General features: G+C 35.2%; 1 protein-coding gene across 4 annotated transcripts in view; it reads right to left on the reverse strand.

The window, feature by feature from the left end:
- Positions 1–2,851: 2,851 nt before the first annotated feature.
- Positions 2,852–21,040, reverse strand: part of LOC149064948 (phosphatase and actin regulator 2-like) — a 139,868-nt gene continuing 121,679 nt past the window's right edge. For 2 of the 4 annotated variants that reach the window (XM_089255519.1, XM_089255516.1), the window contains 8 exons: positions 19,755–19,983; positions 18,534–18,679; positions 18,243–18,399; positions 15,728–15,783; positions 14,374–14,435; positions 13,175–13,312; positions 9,742–9,818; positions 2,852–8,035 (listed from right to left, as the gene is read on the reverse strand). In XM_089255519.1, the coding sequence (XP_089111645.1) occupies positions 8,020–8,035; positions 9,742–9,818; positions 13,175–13,312; positions 14,374–14,435; positions 15,728–15,783; positions 18,243–18,399; positions 18,534–18,679; positions 19,755–19,983 (881 nt within the window). In that variant the 3' untranslated portion in view covers positions 2,852–8,019. The remainder of the gene's footprint in view (positions 8,036–9,741; positions 9,819–13,174; positions 13,313–14,373; positions 14,436–15,727; positions 15,784–18,242; positions 18,400–18,533; positions 18,680–19,754; positions 19,984–21,040) is intronic. The other 2 variants (XM_089255520.1, XM_089255518.1) reach the window with 1 other exon arrangement.

The raw sequence follows: 21,040 nt of genomic DNA on the forward strand, positions 1-21,040 counted from the left end.
AAAGTAAAATTATTCAAAATCAGTTCCTCACAGGGAAAATATGAAATATTGGCAATCGCACATACATCACAAATTTGCTGAAAAAAATTGCCAAAGACAGGTTTAGTTGCCATCTGTTTGCTAAAATTGCTGTAAAATCACCAATGGCCAGATAATGAGTACTATTAAATCACACTTGTACCTCATCCACATTGCTCTGCAAATTGATACATGTTGGAATGTGTTCTGAACCCAACCCCTAGATGGTAGCACTACACAACAAACCAAGTGAAGTTTGTTGTGTAGTGCTACCATCAATTTTTGTCACTATGAGTGAAGTGCAGTAATTGAATAATATATGTGATCGGGGTTCTAAGACTTCAATTAAGTTTGAAAATAACTGGACATTTTATTAAGAAAGATTCGGACAACCAAAATTACAGGAATGCCTCCATAAAATACAAGTCGTATGGCCCACTGCTGTATCTCAATAGAGATATTAGTAGATGGTTAGACGACCTGGAATCTGTGTGTGTGTTATGAACCTAACGAGAAGTTGTTTCTGTATAGTGCTTGTTATGTGTAGTGCTGCCATCATTTTTTTCTAACTGAAGTCATATGGTCACTCAATATACAGTTATAGCAGAAATCTCATTTTAACGAAAACTTTTCTAATCTCCCAGATAAGTTTACATAGGAACAGTGCAACAAACCTGGAATTCCTTTATAACAAAGTGATTTCTCTTGTGTCTTGGAGTTCATTATAATGGGATTTGACTGCACAGGGTGCATAAGGGGCGTCATTTTACTGTTGAACCGTTGATGCTAGAGGCACACTTCCAAATAAAGTGTAATACTTAGATATCATTCATGTGTTGCAAGGGTTAATTATAGTTATTAAAACTTTAAAAAAAGATTACTTTGCATACAGCCCTGTGTGCCCCAAAACCCGATTAGAAAGTTGATTCAGTCTTTCTAAATGCAATATTCACTGAGAAATTCAAATTCGAAAAACTGGATTAAATGCAGAGAAATAATTTTACCCACATTTAATGGTTTTTTCCAAATTTCAAATATGGTGAATATTGCACTTGGAAATTTTTTTTTGGCATCAGGAGAGATGGGACAACTTTCTAATTGGTTTTTGGGACACACTGGGACTGTATGAAAAGTTAATTTTTTTTTTTAAATAACTATACAACCTCTTGCGCCATGATCGGCATACATCCAAGTGCTACACATCATTTGGATACTTTCTCAAATTGGAAGCACACCTCTAGGATCAATAGTTCACCAGTAAAATGTGTATATTACAGGGTGCGTAGCAAACAGGGTATGGTAAGTTCCTGGCCTAGGAACAGTAGACCACGGACTGAAAAGATTACATCCTTGAAAAGGATGGTTCACGCACAATGCTGGAAAATCTCGAAGACTGTTAGCGAGTTGTGCTGGAGGTGTGTGTGTGTAGTAAATGGCCTAACCTCTTGTCTTAATAACATTAGACCAGAGTTGTGCTGGTTTAAATGAAGATTAAGCAAATAGGTATTTGCTTAGAGAATAGCTAAAGCCACTTTTGAAGGTGAGCCCCGCACAAGGTTCTACTCTCAAGAATTTTTTTATAAAACATAAGTGGGTACAGGCTCCTCAAATGGGCGAGGCAAATCACTTGGTGTGTATAGTGAATGGGACACTGCCAGTAATAAATTTTCAGACCTGCCAACTCTAATTTTTAATCCTTCTTCCTGAAAATTAGATATTTTTGAGTTTTTGCATCATCGTTAGGGAAAACACCTATCGAGAGCAGCCGTAAAAAAAGTCATGGTGACCACATTTAAGCAACTGGCAAAGACGTGACTGTTTACGTAGCGTTTATCGGCAATCATTTGTCAGGGGAAGCCTTTGGTTGTCGAAATTCCTGTATAATCATTATTGTATTCCATTAACAGCCGTGCGGTAAACACAATTTTCGTCAGCAGCTTTGTAAATTATTTGTTTCCTCTGATTAAATGTGTCTTCAAAAAGAAAATATAAATCTAAGCTATATAAAGCTAAATGTAAAGCTTTTTTAAGAGTTCATATACCCAAGATTATCAATCACTGATAGCATCCACGAAAGGAAACACTTATGCATTATAAACAGTATGTAGACGTGATTTCTCTATTCTGCATGGAAAGACTGACATGGAGTTATATTCTGCTCAGGGGCAATGTAGTACCTGCTTGGGAGAGGAGATAATGCAACTTTTTCTTAATTGATTTAAAAAAAATTGAATTTTTTTTTTTGATCGGGTCTATGAGAGGCGAGGTACCCCCCTTGGAATAATTTCTGGATTCTAAAAGTTGGCATGTCTGAATTTTTTTCATACTACAGATGGGGTGGAATCGATTGTCTACCCCTGTATCTGCCTATGGACACAACAATCATTGGCGGAGATAGACATGAAAGGCTGGGGGACAAGATAATGAAAATTCATACATATGTATATACCGGCTCCGTCATTAGAGGGAAAAAGACATTGACCCCTGTGTATGTATATCTCCTAATACCAAGTGTCAAAGCCAGGGGCGTTGCAAGAGCACTCACTGTAATTTATGTTGGGCCCGATTTGATTCAGAATTTGAAATTTCCTAAAAATCAAAATTGAATGAGATTTAAGCCAAACTATTCACCCTGCGAAGGATGCCCCCTTTTTTCGCAGATTGGGACCAACTTCTGGTGAGGCTGACCTAGCGCTTGTGAAGCCATTCTTAAGTGATTCATCGCAAAAAATTCCAGAGTACTATATTCATCGTCAGAATATAAGAAAGCCTACAATAGTTGTCATAAATAACGAAAATCAATTTTTCACACTGAAAACAAATTGTCAAAAAATATACAATATAAACAATTTTTATTATCATTATTGCAGCCTGCTATACAGATACAAAGAAAAGCGTATTAACAGGCACCATTTTCGAGCGTTTCCACCAGGGAAAGGCTCAACATTTATTCATGTTTTCGTTTTTTTTTTACACAAACGAAGCTAAACAAAAATGGAACATTGAGAGAAAAAAAAAATTTAAACTTTTTGCATCTAAAAAAACAAATTCTCTAAAAAGAGGAACTACAAATATTTACAACTTATATTCGGAAAAAAGAAGCAGCCAAGTGCTAAAACTTTACAGAAAAACAGACGAGAGGAACGTATCACAGTCTTCTGCTAATCTTTAATACTGGGAGAGCTAATGTTTCTCCGTTTATCGTGAGGGTCAATTTAAAAAAAATTCTGGCCAGTGGTGAAAAATGACAGCAATAATTTACGCAAGTAATAAACATCTTGTTGGTCTCGATTATCGACACATGATTGATTGCATTCAATATTCATGTGGCCAAGGCTTCCTGGTGTGTCCAGATGTTCTCTCCAAGCTGTGCATACAGCAGAAATACCCCAGAGTAAGTCACCTGCCCCGCACACACCACAGTAAAAACTGGTGTTTGCTTTTGGCAAAGGATTTATAATCTAGCACTACCGGTTTTTCTTGTTACAATTAGTTGCCGAACACCGGTGTGTGCTGGTAAGAAATCCCACCGTTACAATATGAGCAACAGTGATCGTTACGAGTCCTAGGCTTAAGTCTGATTAGTATTTCCAGCAGCAACTAGTGAGACTGGATGCTATCAAATCAATTTCTACTAATAGGTAAAACATTCGGGGATGACCTGCACTTCCTGCCAATAATTATCAGAACACCTAGAGATGGATCAAGACTGGTTGAGGTCCTGGGTGCAAAAGATGGGGCATTGTTAAATTAGAAAAAAGTAAAGTTTGAGTCTTTTTAGACCCTTCAGGAATCTGCACCCAGTGCTCCCGCCATTAAATCCACCTCTGCGGACACCTACGTGTATCAGCATTGGGACGATTGAGAGTATTTGTACCACAGATGACCAGGAATAAATAAATTAACATTTTAGACCAGTATTTCAGCAAAATAGGGGGGTGGGGTGTTTCTTGGAAAGGCGATAGAATCTACAGATTACCACACGAGACCTAATACATGGTTCAACAAAGGGAGCAATAGTACAAAAAAAAAAGAATAAGTGAGCTGTGGGCAGAAAAGTTTAGTTAAAATCTATTCTAGACAAATGGATCATTCAACACTGTTGCTATCCTTTTTACCAGGATGACAACCTAGTACATCGGGTATAAATCAGGCAACATTGTTGACCGCTCTGAATCTTGATCCCGACCCATTTGAACATGTTTTGGAAACAACAATCGAGGTCCAGACCAACACTTTCAGGTCTAGTAACCCAATTGAAAATCTACTTGATTTTACCAACCTTTTCACCAATTAGTCCTCTTGTCCCGAACAAACAACATGTAATTTCTCAGCATATCAGCTAGAAAATATATGTGCTTCCTTGAGAGAAAAAACTGTCTATCAATCTCTTCAGTGTGTTGTCTGGTCCTCAATCCACATTACGATTTACTCAAAAAGGTTCGGGTTGACACCAGGATCCTGAGCAGGAACAGAAAAATCATTTTCACTCGCAAATCTTCGTACCACTAAATTTCTGTTGTGTGATGCATTCTCCTCCTGGCCCCCAAAGCACAATGTGCCAAATACTGTGGCATACATCGCAGAACAGACAGTGCTAACTGCAGAATAATCTAGGGGAGAATTTGAAGAAAAGTAACAAAACTATCGTAGGAATTTTTACATTGACAACACTGAAACATCTCGCTTCACATCTCTAAGAGGAGATTACAGCACACCATTTCCAGTCGGCTCACAGCTCATTGCAGAATGCAAAAAATTGCTTCTAGGACTCCTGGTAGAGACAGTCTGCAGTGTACAAATCATGAGCTGAAGTGCTTCGAACTTGTGGGTGCATGTCTTGAGTTTTACATAGGAAACTTATTTCTGAATTCTGGAGGTGTTCGGAGACCTGCTCAACAAATTTCTGTAAATGCTCACCATGGCTTCAACGCCACTGATAAAAATGTCAATATGTACTCATCTGTATATATATATGAAATTTCTGTCTGTTTTTTACACAAATCTGCAATTTTAGACTGATTGACGTCAAATTTTACATATACACCAAACGGGACCAGACTTGAACGATATAGGCTACTTTAAAAGTTCATCAGAGCTGGGCAAAAAACTATCGAGCAACAACGGTTCCTGGGCCTCAACAATAACTTTCAAAATGTTTACTTTGGTTCTCTAGCGATGGGTTTCAGACATACATATACCTTCACAATATAGGTTGTCACTTCTTTAATGCTGCCAGTATTATGTATAATGCTTTGTCAACCCTCTTAGTAATTGAAGAAAACCCAGGCAGTGCTGGGTATTATAGCTAGTCTGGTATTATAGCCCCTATAAAATAGTATAAATAAATGGTCAATGGCCATCTTATACAAAACTACCCACTTTTGATACACATAGGCATTCGGAATAATATTAGTAACACATCAGATACCTCTTTTTTGATAGCCATTCATTAACATCAATCAGATAGGGAATTGTCGCCAAACAGATACAGTATTGATTCCCTTCATTACACACCTACCATACACTCAGCCCACATACAGGGTAAGTCAGAAAATTCGTTAAAATTTAAAATATATTAAAAAGAACAAACGGAAATAAAAAAAATGGTTAGCACGAATGAGATCAGATGGGGGGGTTTTTTGTAACTTTTTTAAAAAGTTAGTTTCAAAAGTCAGTGATAGATGATGCTGACATGCAACATAGATTATGCAAATCAAGCTGCTCGCATTGAATGAGGAATCCACTTTATCAATGGCCCAATTTGCATGAATCCATCTTAGTCGTATCACTGACTTTCGAAACTGATTTCTTTCCTCAATCCATTCCTAATTTTCCCCTCTGATCCCATTCGTGCAAAACCACAATTTGGGGTTTTTTTTATCACTGTTCATGCTTATTTAATTAATTTTTTAGGTTTTAACGAACACTGTATTTCATTCATCACACAGAAAAGCGACAAAAATAAAATTTCTACCTAATTAACTTCCTTACCTTTTAAAAAAATAAAACGGCATGAATTCATAGTCGCTATTATGATTTATAATGCCTAAATTTTGGCACTTGACTGTTTTGATAAAAACTTAAAACACTGTACAGTTCTCTACTCGAAAGAACAGGACTTGGGAATCCATCGCATGTCGCGATAATGCACAACTGATCTATTACAAATTTGAAATATCTACCATAACTGATGAATGGGTTTCTCCCTTGAAGGATTAAAGTACCACAAAAAGGTACAGTAACGATACAGATTAAGAATCCTCAATCAGCGACAACAACGACAGTCTTTCCCTGAGCCATCTCTAATTTTAATTATAAAAATATGAGAATACACACTTGATTCTAATCTACACGGAAAAAAGAGTGTAAACTTTGAAATGTCGCTCCGCTCGACATCTGTTCATAATATAGTGCACAAAACAATACAAATTTCTTAATGTGAAATAAGAATTTGATTGACGATTCTGCAGCATTTCTTACACATGAAAAACATTAATATGGACTTTTAAGACATTTCGAGGAAAAAAATCAAACCGTAAGACACTTGGATAATATAAGATGTCAAGAATCATGATCATATTAGGAAAATTTTGGCTAAGATTACGTAAGCAAGGTTGAGGCAAGTTTGACAATACCTTTTGCTGCCAATAAATCACTGGCGATTTGGTTTTTTGAAAATTTTTCATTGGTGACAATGTTCAAGCTAACGTGCTATCCTCATCTATTGCAGAGCCAATTTCAATTCGTATTACAACCATTTCGTATTGTCATAGGTCTCATTATCATGAATTTTTCAGTTCCTTCATGGGTGAACATTCTTAAAATCAGATGATAATCGCTAATGTAGACTACCTTTAGTTTCTTACCCGAAACGTATCGCTAAAATGACAGCGAACAATCAGCATAAGAAATTTGGTCTGCATTGGGTTCACTGGAATAGATGCTCCCAATGCAAATGTAATGTTTCAGTGAGAATCCTGTAACCACCTTCTTGGATGGTTCCAGAATTACTCCTCGCAATATTCTCGCTGTTGTTTTCATACTTGTCCTAGAATTACCGATAAACTTTGGTGGCCATCTTGAATATTTACGATACTGAAGATGTCAGGAGAGCAGAATATTATGCATCGCCACGGGGGGTGGGGGAGGGGGATTGGAAATTACCAATGTGGCACAACCTTGCTTATAGAATCCAAGCCAAAATTTCAGGTCATTCGACATTTGCATAGCAACCAATTATGTATATTTGTTGGTGTGTGTATATATATATATATGTCTATTTTGCTGTACAAAATACTACACAACATGATTTCATGTAAGAAAATATGTATATAATAAAAAATGCAAATTCTGGAGCAACTTGGTCAACTGTCGATCAGACTCGAAAAAGCCGATTCTGTTCAAAGCACAAATGTAAGCAACATGATATAATATACCTCTGAAGATCGTACAGGATTTCATAACACGTATATTCTTTATATACACAAGATAATTAAAAAAAATGATGTGTCGTAAAGGCTACATCATACTCACATATTGTCCAATTATATTATGTACACAATTTTTATTTTTCGAAATGACACTAAAATTTGCACTTCACGGCTTTATTTTAAATGGGCTGAAGGCTGTCGACATCGTTTCGAGAGAAAATTCGGACTAAACACACACAATCATTTATTTTGTATATATATATAATCTCCCGAACACATGATTTGCGATAATTTACAAACAAAGAAAAGAAATTGTCCTTTTCCAACAAGTGAAAGAAAACCGTCAGTATAACACTGATAATACCTTCCCGCATGATGGAGGGAGATGTTTCTTTTATCTCTTGACGTGTGCGTCCCATCTTTAAAGTAGTCGAGTATTGCATCAAGCACTCACTTCCACGTGCGAATTTGGAGATAAACACGATTTAAAAACACTTTCGTTATTTTGTCCCGATCGTGCTCGCGTCAGATTGAACAAATAAGTAAAGATGAATATGAAAAGTCCAATTCAGGGTCTGTGGAACCTGAAAAGAAATAAAAGATTATGACATTACGCAGGGTGCAAATTAAAAGTCATCATACAGTGGAACCACTCAATAATGGACACCAATGGGACTAAAAATTTGTCCACTAATGGGGAGGTACAACACTGTTGAGAACCTCGTTTATACAACTTTCACATTTATATGACATTTGGCTTCTATCGCAGTAAGTTCCTATACATTTTAATGTTAAAATGTATATGTTACTGTGGGTGTGTAAAAGTGATACATGGGTGGTTATGCATAATCACCAATCACCTCAATAAAGAATTTGATTAAATTTCATGACATTTGTCACTTTCTCCTAGAGATTATGCCTAATTCCCAAATAAAGTTAGAAAATGATAAATATTGAAGAATTTATAATCTATCTTTTCATTAAAACAATCAATTAGTTTGACCTGTACATAAGTGCATTGCACATATTTTGCTATGACAATTAAGTGTGAAAAAGATAAAACAGTCATTAAAAATAACATTATCACTATTGCGATGTTGGCTTTTTTCACACATAAAACTAATGCCAATGTTGGTTTTGTTTATGTTCCGTTAATTAAGTAATTGACAATCATTCACCAACACGACCTTGAGATTTCACATAATCTTAGTTGAATACGATAAATTCTCTGTTTATAACCAAAAATCGATAAATTAGAGTTTGCCTGATTGCACTGTGTGCGATTGAGAAAGTACTACTAAATCATACATGTACCTCGTCCATATTCCTCTGCATAACTTCTAACGAATTAATACATGTTGGAACAAGAGTGTGCATGTTTTGAACCTGCATGAAGTTTGTTTCTGTGTAGTGCTTGTCATATGTAATCCCATCTGCCATCAATTTTTCTAACTATGAGTGAAGTGTGATAATTGTATCATTGTGGGCCTGTTGCTCTCTGTGGCGAGACTTTTTAAAAAGAAGATTGGCTTGCATTCATGCCTTGAAGTTTGGAACTACAAAACCAACTTCAGATCGCGAGTGTCTGCTAACGGGGAGTGAAATACATTAACACCCTATACCACAGGACCGGAGATTAGAAAAGTGTCCATTGCGGGAGGTTTCACCTTACAAAATTATAGCATGCATAGAGAGAGATTCAAGATAAGTCATTCATTTCACAGGGGGCACTAGCTCTACTATGTCTTATACCACACATGCTCAACCCATGATCTGCGGGTCAAATGTGCCCCTCAAAATCATCTGATGCTGCCCATGAGCTCTAGCCAAATTTCATAAAAATGAACCAAGTGGCACATTTCCAGATCATTTCAGTAAATGTTGCAGTTCCACATCACTTAACAGGCCAGTGGCATATTTTGAGATCACTGAAGTGGCCTACAGCACATTTTACAAATCACATCAGTCAACGGAAAATAATTAAATCATTCCAGACATCTTGAAGTGTTATAGAAATGACAAATTTTAAAATGCACAAAGATTTTTTTTTTCTTATATACAACAAACTTGAAATTCAAAGCTCTTGTTTTGGAATTAATTTCATCCTGTCCTTAATCAGTGCCACACATTTCAGGGTACTGCTGAAACGGCTTTAGATTGGACAGTGTGTCACGAGATATTTAATCATTTCCAAGGATGTGCAGTGGATATGAAAAAATTTTTTAAATCCCTGCCCTGAAATGCTTCATTGTTTTTATCTCCTTTAAATTTGGTATTGTCGAAAGGTTACCTCGTTAAATGCCTGCTCTCCACATGGACTTCCATCTCTGTGCTCTTGAACTCATTCAGTTCTTTTCTTATAGCAGCCTATAATAAGAACAAAGTATTATTGAATATACACAAAAATTTTCATATTATTGTCAATCGATCAAACTGATACTTTACTCAAAGAAAAACTACCAATAATCAAACAGTTATATAAACAATTTTCTGAACTTCTGGCTAAAGATATAGGAAGATAATATTTATCGTTCATTTATACAACTTTCTCTCATTTACGCATCATACTCATTTATACTCATTTTGTAACGTACCTCAGTTGTAAGTCACAAAAACAAAAATTGTTTCTCAGAAAGGGTTTCGAAAAGAGTGCAAAAAAGATCATCAATGAACAAGCTATTGTGGCTAATTAAATTTGTTATATTTGTGCTCAAGAGCGTATTCATTTGCTACTTTCATAAGACTGCATTACTGTTTATGACTGACCTGGATATTAATCGGAATAGGGGTTCCTCTTAGAGGTTCTTTTGCACTATGTACACTTCACAGAGGGATTCTGGTATCTATTATCAGTTTGCTCAGTGAAACTCATCGGTATTGATAAAACATACTGCTCTACAAATACTATAAATTTCAACTGTAGGGGTTGAATTGATGTGATGAGAGATTGGCAATAGGGATAAGAAGTAGCAACCAATTTGTGCTGAATAACTCGAGAAAGACAGCACAGATTTTATTCAGAAACGTGTGAAGCATTTTTGTTTTCACTGGAGACTGCATTTTGAGTAAATCTAGTCATTCTAACCTGGATAAGCTTTGCTATATGAATGGGTAAATAAAAGCAATTATCACTTTCATCGAAAATGAACAAATAAAAGTTTGATAAGTTGTTTACGAGAACTACAGAATATTCCATGATAATACAACTGCAACAATGAAGAGATCAATTCAACAGATCATTTTCAAAATTACGACATTTTCAAAAGCTACAAAAGCACAAACCATGATTACATAAAACTTCTCTCACAAACTAGCGTGACTTTCAATTATACAAACTTGAAAAAACTGTTTTCAAAGTTAGGCGGCAAGAAAAGCAGTCTCATCAATGAAACATTGTAATGAGTGTGAAAGAAGGGAGTTTTAATGTATTTGTCCTACTCAAGGACAAGATATCTGTAAAATGGAAGCTCTGTTAAAACAAACTAAAATTTATAATCTATTACAGCGAATGTTTAGACAGCTGAATTATGGAATAATGGATGTTCAGTGGGTTTTGACTGTGATAAATATTGTAAGGTTATTTAATCTTCAAACAGATGTGGTGCCTGATGCAATAAAAACAGGCATGGTGTGTCAAAATGGTAGTTCAATTCGGGAAAGGGAGAGACGTTCATCAACTAGATCAGGGCTGTCAAACTGTGTGCTGCCAACCTTGTGCAAGGGCGCTGCAAGTGAAAAAAAGTTCAAGAACCTCTTAACTGGATCAAGCATTAACAGCACAGAAGAATAAGGATCGTCTTTACGGTTTCACCCAACCACTTCCTACCAAAAAGGTTAAAGCAAAGAGTTCTAGAAAGGGTTTGCAGGTCAGCTGAAGTTGGTTTCCTGTAGTTTTCCAGCTTTGAAGCACGAATATATGAGCAGGCCTCCCATTAAAAAAGTCTCTTCACAGACAGCAGGCAGGCCTACAACACTATACTGACATAACATGAAAATTCAAGCATTTCCATCTTTACTTCAGAAAATGGAAGAGAGAGACACAAAAAAATTATTTATATAATTTATATAATATATATATATATATATATATATATATATATATATATATATATATATATAATAATCAAGCTCAACTCTACAACGTAGATATGTTAGGAGACTCATTCACTTAGAACACACATTCGGGCATGTGCCGATTCATTAGAAATTCCAAAGAGGAATGTGTACAAGGTTCATGTATGGTTAAGTAGTAGTAGTAATAGCAGTAAAAATCTTGAAATCTTGTTTACGTGGGTAAGATTAGGGTGAATATAAACCGGCTTAACATTTCCTGCATAGGGGAATCAGAAGATTTTTAGATATTTTTGAAAATATCTAAATCATCCTCTATCCTCTCCCTTGTCATCCAAATTTTGTCTGCTCTGCCCCCATATCATATTCAATCAGAGGTGTATGTGGGAGGTGCATGGGTCCCCTATGCACCTCCCCCAATCTTTCTATAAATTTCAATGCTATTTGAAGGCTAATAACTCAAAATTTCTCCAAGTAATTCATTGTGACCCGTCCCTAATCCTTTTGTGGCCCTGCAAAGTGTGTCTCTGATTGTCCCTCCTGTGTATGCCTCTGATTTGACTGCACTTCGAGAATATACATAGGGAGTCTGGCCACCACCTTCTGACACTGCAGTAGTGAACTTTGCTATGTACGCACGGGGATTGTTTTTCACATGATTATAGACAACACTATTTTTAGCTTGCGTTTCAAGTTTATTGATTACTGGTTTAAGTTTTGCCATTGCTAGTTGGTGCAAAGTACTGAGCATTGAGCTCTTGTCCTCTTCATGGTTTCCCTAAATTAGAGATGTTGATCAGTTAATGGAAAGATGGTTGCTTAAAAACCACCATTTGAGAGTACTTCAAAATAATTTCTTTCTATTTAGCCATCAATATGATTGATGGAATTATTGCTATGTGTCTGGTCTTGGCTACATAGCCAATGATTATCAATTTTTTTCCGAGTGCAAGAATTTTCAGTTTTGACAGTGATTTGTTCAAAGTATGAAGGGGGATATAACACAGCAATGATAAAATATTTTGCAATAAATTTTTTTCAGAAAAAAAAAATGGGGAGAAAATAATTCCGGAAACCTGAAAATAAGAACGAAAGTTGTACATTTTAAAAACCATAAGAGAATTCTCAAAATGACAAAAAAAAACCTGGTAACCCTATTCATACCTCTTCTCATAACCCTTCAAGATTTTTGTTATTGTCTGTAAAATATATTTTTTTGTTTTTAAATTTCCACAAACGAAACAATATTCTAAACGGAACTATAGATTTCTTGAAAGGGAATCACAGAACACAACACTATTCCATGCTACTTTCTGATAAGGTCAGAGACAGAATTCCCAAAAACATACAGGAAGTAAAGGTCCCATTCTACAACACAATACAAGATTTCTTTGAATAATCTAACATATTCAAATTATGAACAGTAGAATCTGATTAATGTGTCTGCAAGGATTGTAACAAATTTAGTTCTATACAAATTGTTCCTTCTATGCATATTTACAAACCGCAGATTGTTTCAAACAGTTTTGTGGTACAAAATTAAACTGAAAAAACCATATTTGAAAGATATTGCATTTAAAACAATTTTTTTGTGTGTGTGTTAGTTCAAAAAGGGGGAAGATTGGAGTAGTAAGAGAAAAAAAAATTTATACTTTGTCTCTGGGAGTAAGCCTTGTCCATGGCTTGTCAGCTCGCCTATCGTAATCTTGAGCTTGGGTAACTTCAACATAATCATTGAACCTGATGATTTTCCTCTCCTTAAGTTCTTCAATAGTGGGACGAAAGCTCAGCTAGACAAAAAATGTATAAGTTGAATCCCCAAAATTTGCATTATGCATGACAAAACTGACGTCTTGGAACAATGAATTTTATTAGAAAATTTTTTAGCCTTTTTTTTTGGCTGTTTGATAGTCAGTGATACATAAAATCGTCAACTGGTAGGAAATTGAATGCTACATCACTGTAATGCCTGCCCGCATGTAACTCGCTACTTCTGTTTAGCAATACCTTAATAGATACAATATTAAAATCATGCTACAACACCCTTACAGTCAGGATCTTGCACCGTGTGATTTCTGGCTGCTTTCAACATTGAAGGAGAAGCTCATTGGTAGAAAACTTGAACATGCTGATGAGAAAAAGACTTCTCTACTTGCTTCGAAAAATGGATTGAATGATGGGACACCACTACATATCATCTATGCACTTTGTATACTAGTTTGAGGTGAATACCAGGGTTTAAGCTGGATAAAAAATTCCTTTCGCAAAAAAGTGAAAATGGGGGGAAAAGCTTTAGCAAAATGCTGCAATGCTAATGTAATGGTTGATGGTCTCATTGCGTACCTCCTGTACGTATTTTTGCGAAAGTGGCTGCTACTTTTTTCGCATTCTATGATTTTCTTTCGCATTTTGCAAAAAATGCGACCATAGCTTACACCCTGGTGAATACTTTTAAGTGCATTTTTCTGGGGGTAGTAGTAATGCAGATTTACAAGAGATGTCAACAACAGTATAAATTTTATAGCATGATGGTGATGCTTCCTGATATAACAATTTTTCTATAATGCTATTATTGCATAGTCCTCAATATAGTTATCAGAATTTCACTGTTTTATCAATTTCACACATGCATAAAAGAAAATATTTTGAATTCCCGGGCACTTGACAAATCTTGCAACATTTTCAACACTAACAGCTATCTATCCAATAGGCTATAACTTTTATCAACAAAAAGCCAGTTAACTTGGAACTTGATTTTACAGATAATAATAAACTATACGTTTTAAACGACTTATAATTTTTAAAACAGAATTTGAATGTAATCTGTAATACATATTGGAGCTATATTTACCTTCCTGATTAAAGTTTTCTTCTTTTGTTCTTTTTCCTTTTCAAGCTCCTCTGCAGTTTGAACTGTAAATAAACAAAAAACAATTTAATACTTTTCAGTAAATTATATTAAACACCTATTACTTTAAAGAGATACCCTTTACACTTCAAGTGCACAATAGACAATAAATAATGCATTCATAATATATACACAAGTGATAATTACCTAGCTTACAGTTGAAATTGGTCCAAGAAACCAAGAATTCATTTAACAAGAATTAACAAGACATCCACCATTTTACCAAGCCAAGTTACTTAAATGGTCTGATTGCTGGAAGTTAGTTGAAAAAGCCCATTTAAATAATATTAACATCTGCACAGTGACATGTTCCCCCACATATAAGCTTGAAGAAAACCCGCCTAAAAACGCAGATTACTGCATGGGCTAGACTAGTGCAAGACTGAGAATATTGACTCTACTGTATTTTAAAATGCTGCCTAACAAGCTAGAAATAAAATTTAGAGGATTTCTTTCCAATCTGACTAAATTTCTCTACCGTGTGTGTTTTAGCAAGAGTCTACTATGAAACCATGCATTCACCTCATCCACGTTCCTCTGCAGCATTTCTAACTAATTGATACATGCTAAAAGGTGTGCGTGTGTGTTGTGAACCTAAAGTGAAGATTGTTACTGTGTAATACTAGTTACGTGCAGTGCTGCCATCAATTTTTCAGACTGTGAAGTGGAATGATTGAAGATTTGTGCCATTTTAGGGCTGTTGCTCTCTGTTGAGTGACATTTTAACGGGAAGATTATTTTGCATTCGCCAATCAAAGTTGAAAACAGTTTCTGTGAGTGATGTAGCAAATCCATCGATTTGTGCCTTTCTAAAAATTTCCCACGACACTAATATAATCATCCACACTATATACTTTGTATAATATAATGATCACAAAAGCATAGTTATCCTAAGTATATGTGGGCTTCTTGAGAAAGGAAGGCTCTATATTTATATAAAATCAAATCTGCATTGTCAACTCAGCAAAATTTGTAAGATCTAGATCAAGTTTTTTATGAGACAGTCATTTTGCAATGAGATAACATGAAACTCCATATGGTCACCAAAACTGTGACAACAATTAATTTTTAGAAAACTGCTGAAAGACACTGTCAACCAAGTCTACAGTAACAACTTTGCTCCAAAAAAAAAAGTAACCTTTATGCCAACATTCTTATGGGACAAAATGTTCACTTTGTAATTTTGATAATTTTTGTCACATGTAGATTAAGTTTATAGCTAATTTCAAATGAAGTGTAATTCTCCTCACTATAATATAATGGCAGAAAAAAAAGCAAATGAATTAAAATAACTTACATTTCAATATATTTCTCTGCTCAAGCTCCTCTGCAGTTGGCCTTAAACTCAACCGCCTTGGGGGGAAAAATAGACATAAATCTCTAGTAATCAACTCATAAACATATGTAACTTGAATGTTCATGCAAACAAATTAAATATAAGATATTAATATAACAGGGGAGTTGATAAGCAATAAGCATTCCATTTCTCAGAATAAATAACAATAGATTTAGAAAAGACGTTTTTCACAATAAAAATTGACATTCCTCATGTCAATGTTAGTGCTGAAAAATCTCAAATTTATTCATCGAGACATAAGTACCTGTGTGCCTGAAATGTGGTAGACTCGCTAATCTGGCACATCAGACCAGGGCGAGCTGAATTAATGTGGAAATCAATTGAAAAAATCTATTTAAAATATAAATTTCTGTGAAAAGACATGCAGTGACATGTTTTCCTCTTCTATAATTGAAGAAAACCCACCTAAAAACACTGGATTATTGAACAGACCAGACTAGTGCTCGGCCGGATTATAGGTTTGTAACTTGGTGTATTTTTAAATAAATCAAATTTCATACTTTAATATTCTTATCTTTTAAGTATCTAATTCTATTGATATTGAAATCAATTTCATTAAACTCTATATAATTCAAAATTATTCTTCCAATAATTTGAAAAATCTAATTTTTAATAGATTTACAACATAGTCAGTGCTGTACAAATCCTAGATGACAGGTCACCATGGTGATTAAAAAATTTGTTTTGCGTGATTAGTAGTTAAAATTAGTAGTTACTAATTTACAAGCTGAGAGCAGCACAAAATGTTTGGAATTTATGAAGGGTCACTAAGACCTGAAAAAGTAAAAAAATCATTTTTTTACCTTTTTCTTTGGGTAAAAAATTTTTAGACAGCAAGATTTTTTTGCGATTTGTCCAGCTCTGAACATAGGTATACAGCAACACAGAGTAGGGCTACTGAACCAACAGATAATTTTTTTCTTTGCAGGCAGCTGAAATCCTGAATAAAAGAAATATTTCTACACCTAAATTAATGGGGATATTGCATGGTAGTTTGCGAAAACTTCGTCTTGCGTGTGTGTGAATCAATTTTATTCTTTTATAATAAAGGGCCCATAATTAAGATATGAAAAATAATTTTGATGTAACACTAACTATGTGGTGAATTTTGTACACTAGTTTCGGTTGTTTCAAAGGATTTTGTTTACGTGACCATAGACTTCATCCACCATATATATACCTTGAGGTTGATTCATCAATAGGACAGTGATAGTCACAATGGCTATATTCAGAGGAACCTAACCTTACTGAACTGTAGCCACCATACAGGGGATAATTATATATCTATGCATAACATAATCAGATGGACTCCTTGAGAAGGATGGGCAAATATCTGCCTCTACCAAAAATAGTTTTTCGACTGAATAGGAAGCTTCCCCGTATCCACCTATGATGCATGAAGTATGATCTGTTAACCCTTCTGCACAGATCTCAGTACATAGTAAGTCACAGATAGCAGGCCCTATTTGAGAATCCTAGCATGCTGTACATCTCTCTCTACCCCCTCTCGGTTGAGATTTATTTCTATTGTGTCATCGAGCTTTCTGAATATCTATGGTTAGCCTACCATAGAATAAGAAATTCATACCTAAATCAGCCGCTTAGAATATTGAGTCATCACAATCAATGCGACAAAAATGATCAAAAATGATCAATAAATGATCAATCCCTTCGTCCAAATTTCTGAACAGGCTTAAAGGGTTAGGAATGAATATAAAATACATGAAGCCTCTGCACCAAAATTTAAACAGGTTTTGATAAAAAGTGAAATTTATATTTATTTCATCTGTTTCAATAAGGCTTTTATATCACCCACAAGAGCTATCCTGCATGGAAATGCAACTTCTAAAGTTTATGCATTTGTTATAAAAAAAATTATGTAGAAAAAATGCAAAACAAATTATTTCCACCATATATATGGCATGATTTTAATGATGCAACCCAGAAACTTGGGATTTATCACACCTTTGCTCATGAATTATTTTGTTTAAACAATAAGGCTGCAGGTACCACCACCACACCTTATAAAAATAACGAATTTCTAACAAATTGGTGCACGCCCAAAAATGTGTGTCCAACACACATATATGGTTGTGTACACAGGACTCTAATGTTATGCCAGAATCATTGCTCTAGCAATGCTGCAATCTGTCTTTCATATTAGAAGTGAAAGCGGCAGGTACTAAAATTTTTGTGCTGTGTAGAAATGGTTATGGAGGTCTGCTTGCGGAGATACTTTAAAATCGGACTTTTGCACATACTGCAATCCTACAGTACATTCACATCTACAATTAATATTTACAAGTAATAAAGGTTATTACAACGGGAGAACTTGACAAATTGGACATATCCTAAATTAATCATTAGGCATGAATTAATTTTTCTTTCAATAATTTTCACAGAAAAACTGAGCTTTGTTCATGTACTCGCACTGAAATTATTGCAAGATTTTTACCTGATGAGCTTTTTTCCAACATCTTCCCTCGTTTCTTGCCTTTCCTTCTCAGACTGTGCAATATAAATGTTCTTGTCTATAAGCTCTTGTATGTTTGGCCGCTGAGCTAATTTCATTGCTAGGGAATCTTTCCTGGCAACCTTAGCTGCTTGCCGATCTGAAAAAAAGAAAGAACTCTCAGGTATTTTGAAATAGTCATTGTAAACAACTCCACCCACAATGCACTATATATCAATTTATAACTAACAAATATAAAGAGGAATCAATTTTGCATTATAACTATACACATACGTTCTTCATCCTCCCCATAATAATCACGCCAGAGAATTGGGTTGCCATCTTCTGAATCAGTGTCAGATGCATCGCCTTCATTTACAGAGATCGCTGGAAGTGGACGGTTACTCTCATTACTCTTCTCTGAATCGGTTCTTGAATCGCTGGTAAAAATAAATAAAAGAATCCTTTGAAATGGTATCAACCAAGACTTTGTTGCATGATAATCTGTAGCTGCAGACTTTTTTTTTTTTGTCTATAAAATAAAAAATTAACATAAGCAAAGCATAAATCAAAGGGAGTCAACCTTTTTTTTGTAAAAAAATAGCTATAAACAATGATTGAAGGGTTTTTCCATTGTTCTGCAGATCAGCAGTAATTCACATAGTTTGACCTCATTTTATACATTGTCAGAAGCCTGGGCACTGAATCCTGGAGAAGGGGTCTCAAAGCAATTTCATTTTGGCCCCAAGAAATAAAATTGCGGGGAGGACAAATGATGCTATCGAAAAAAACCAGCTTCTATTGAGTTGTAGCACACATCAGAAATTGTAGCAGATTTTCCACCCCTGGGTCAATGACAAAGGCATCGTTAAAATTCATTTCTTAGTGATTTATCTCAATTGCAAATAACTATGGAAAATCCTGAGCATATCGTTACTTTGACCAAAAAATGCAGGTGTCAGGACTAACTATGCAAGAGCAACTAAAATATTTCCCCGGGGACCTCTCTAGCTTTAGTCGCTTTGCCCTCCCACTAGCTAATTAGATGAATCCTCATCCCCTGGCAGTCCACAGTAAGGCTCTGATAGGTACTGACTTTTTCATTGCAACTCCTAAATTCTGGTCTGAAGACGATACAGTATTATACAATAGATAGAAAAGATGATGCTGTTAATTAAATTATGTGTATCAATGAGGAAAGCTGATGAAATTTATTATGCTTGGTCCAAAGAAATTCAGCTTCAGCCTGTGATTTCTCAAATTTGTCAAATGGTGTGTTGCAAGTACTTTTTTTTTTTTTCTTCAGAGGAAAAATTATCCACAAGAAGGTTTTCCACTTTTCTGTAACCTGGACCCTTTCCATGTTAGTAGAAAACCTGATATGAATTCTAAATTCACACTTTCATAATGTTTATTGCAGCTTCATAAGTATTGTAGCCACCAATATCAAACCAATAAATTGGACAAATTAAACAAAGCACTAAGAAAGTCGTAGTTACAAGACCCTCAACTAACCTTTCATTCATGTGCTGTTGAAACCCATCACTAGGAGCATTTTGGGTGGTGGGCGTCATTACACCTTTCTTTTTAAGAGCACTCTTTTTGGGCATAGCATTCATTGGTTGCGGTTCTTTGGCTGGAATTTCTTCAACCTTAGACGTATTAATGGAAGGATCTTTCTGAGGAATGTACATGACACATGGACTGTCAGCCCTTGGTAAACATTCATTGTCCTCTTCATCGCCTAAAATAAAATTCATTTAGATACTTTACAGCACTTCACTTTAAAATAGGACTAATACAAAATGAGTATACACAACATGTTAAACAATAACTACTTCCTTGCAGGAAGAAATCTCCTTTCTTAGCTGAAACATGATTTCCTCATACTCATTTCTATGGAAAAAGTTTTAATTCATTCCAAGTGTAGCCCAAACTTTTGAAGGTTAAGTTTTATAAAACACTGAAGAAGCACTACACCAGGGCTTGATTAATCAAAAAAATCTAAGCCAGAAAAAAATTCTAAAAGCAAAAATTTTTTTTCAAAGAAAAAAACATTGTACAAAATATTTTTTTTAACTTTTCCAGAACATAGCGGGGGCTCCCTTTCCCATGTTGATAGATAATACACCTGTATGAATTATAAACATTTTTTGTTCTCCTGACTAACAAAATTTTAGGGGTCAATCTTAATTTTTTAGTTGCTATGGCGACCTGGGCACTTGTGATTTGTCCAGCACTGCACTATAAAAAAGACAACAGCAATAAGTCAAATGAACAGCTTTGCGGCTGAATGAGGGGGGAATTTGAAGCAAAAGCTATTGAAGGTCTGCTTTTTGGCACAATACACACAACTCAATAGTGTTATTGTTTTCTCATGTGATGTGGTGAGCTCCTTTCCATGTCTCATACATGCAGATGGAAAATATAATTTCCAAGGAATGCCCGAAATGTTCAGTTTGATTTTAAAAGTCTCTGAAAAAACATATGTACCGAAAGCGACAAGTCTTTTAAATACATTTCTCTTTAAGTTAAATGATTCAATTTACATGAAATGACTCAAAAGCTGATGAAATGACATAGAAGCAGAGATATAGAAGCATGTCACAGAAAAAAATTTGAGACAGACAAGAAATAAGGCTGGGATAACAGTTTTGTTAATGAGTGGCACAAAAATTCATCTCACAATGAGGCTGTCTTATGTCACCGAGTGAATCCGCACCCACCTTCATTGTAAGTGATTGTGAAAAGATTATACAATGATCAAAATAGTGCTTAAAACAAGATTTTTTTACTACTAG

Source organism: Pholcus phalangioides, unplaced genomic scaffold (assembly GCF_987345545.1).
Source record: "Pholcus phalangioides strain wild (caught in Gottingen) unplaced genomic scaffold, Ppha-v1.0 ptg000042l_1, whole genome shotgun sequence".
Taxonomy (NCBI): domain Eukaryota; kingdom Metazoa; phylum Arthropoda; class Arachnida; order Araneae; family Pholcidae; genus Pholcus; species Pholcus phalangioides.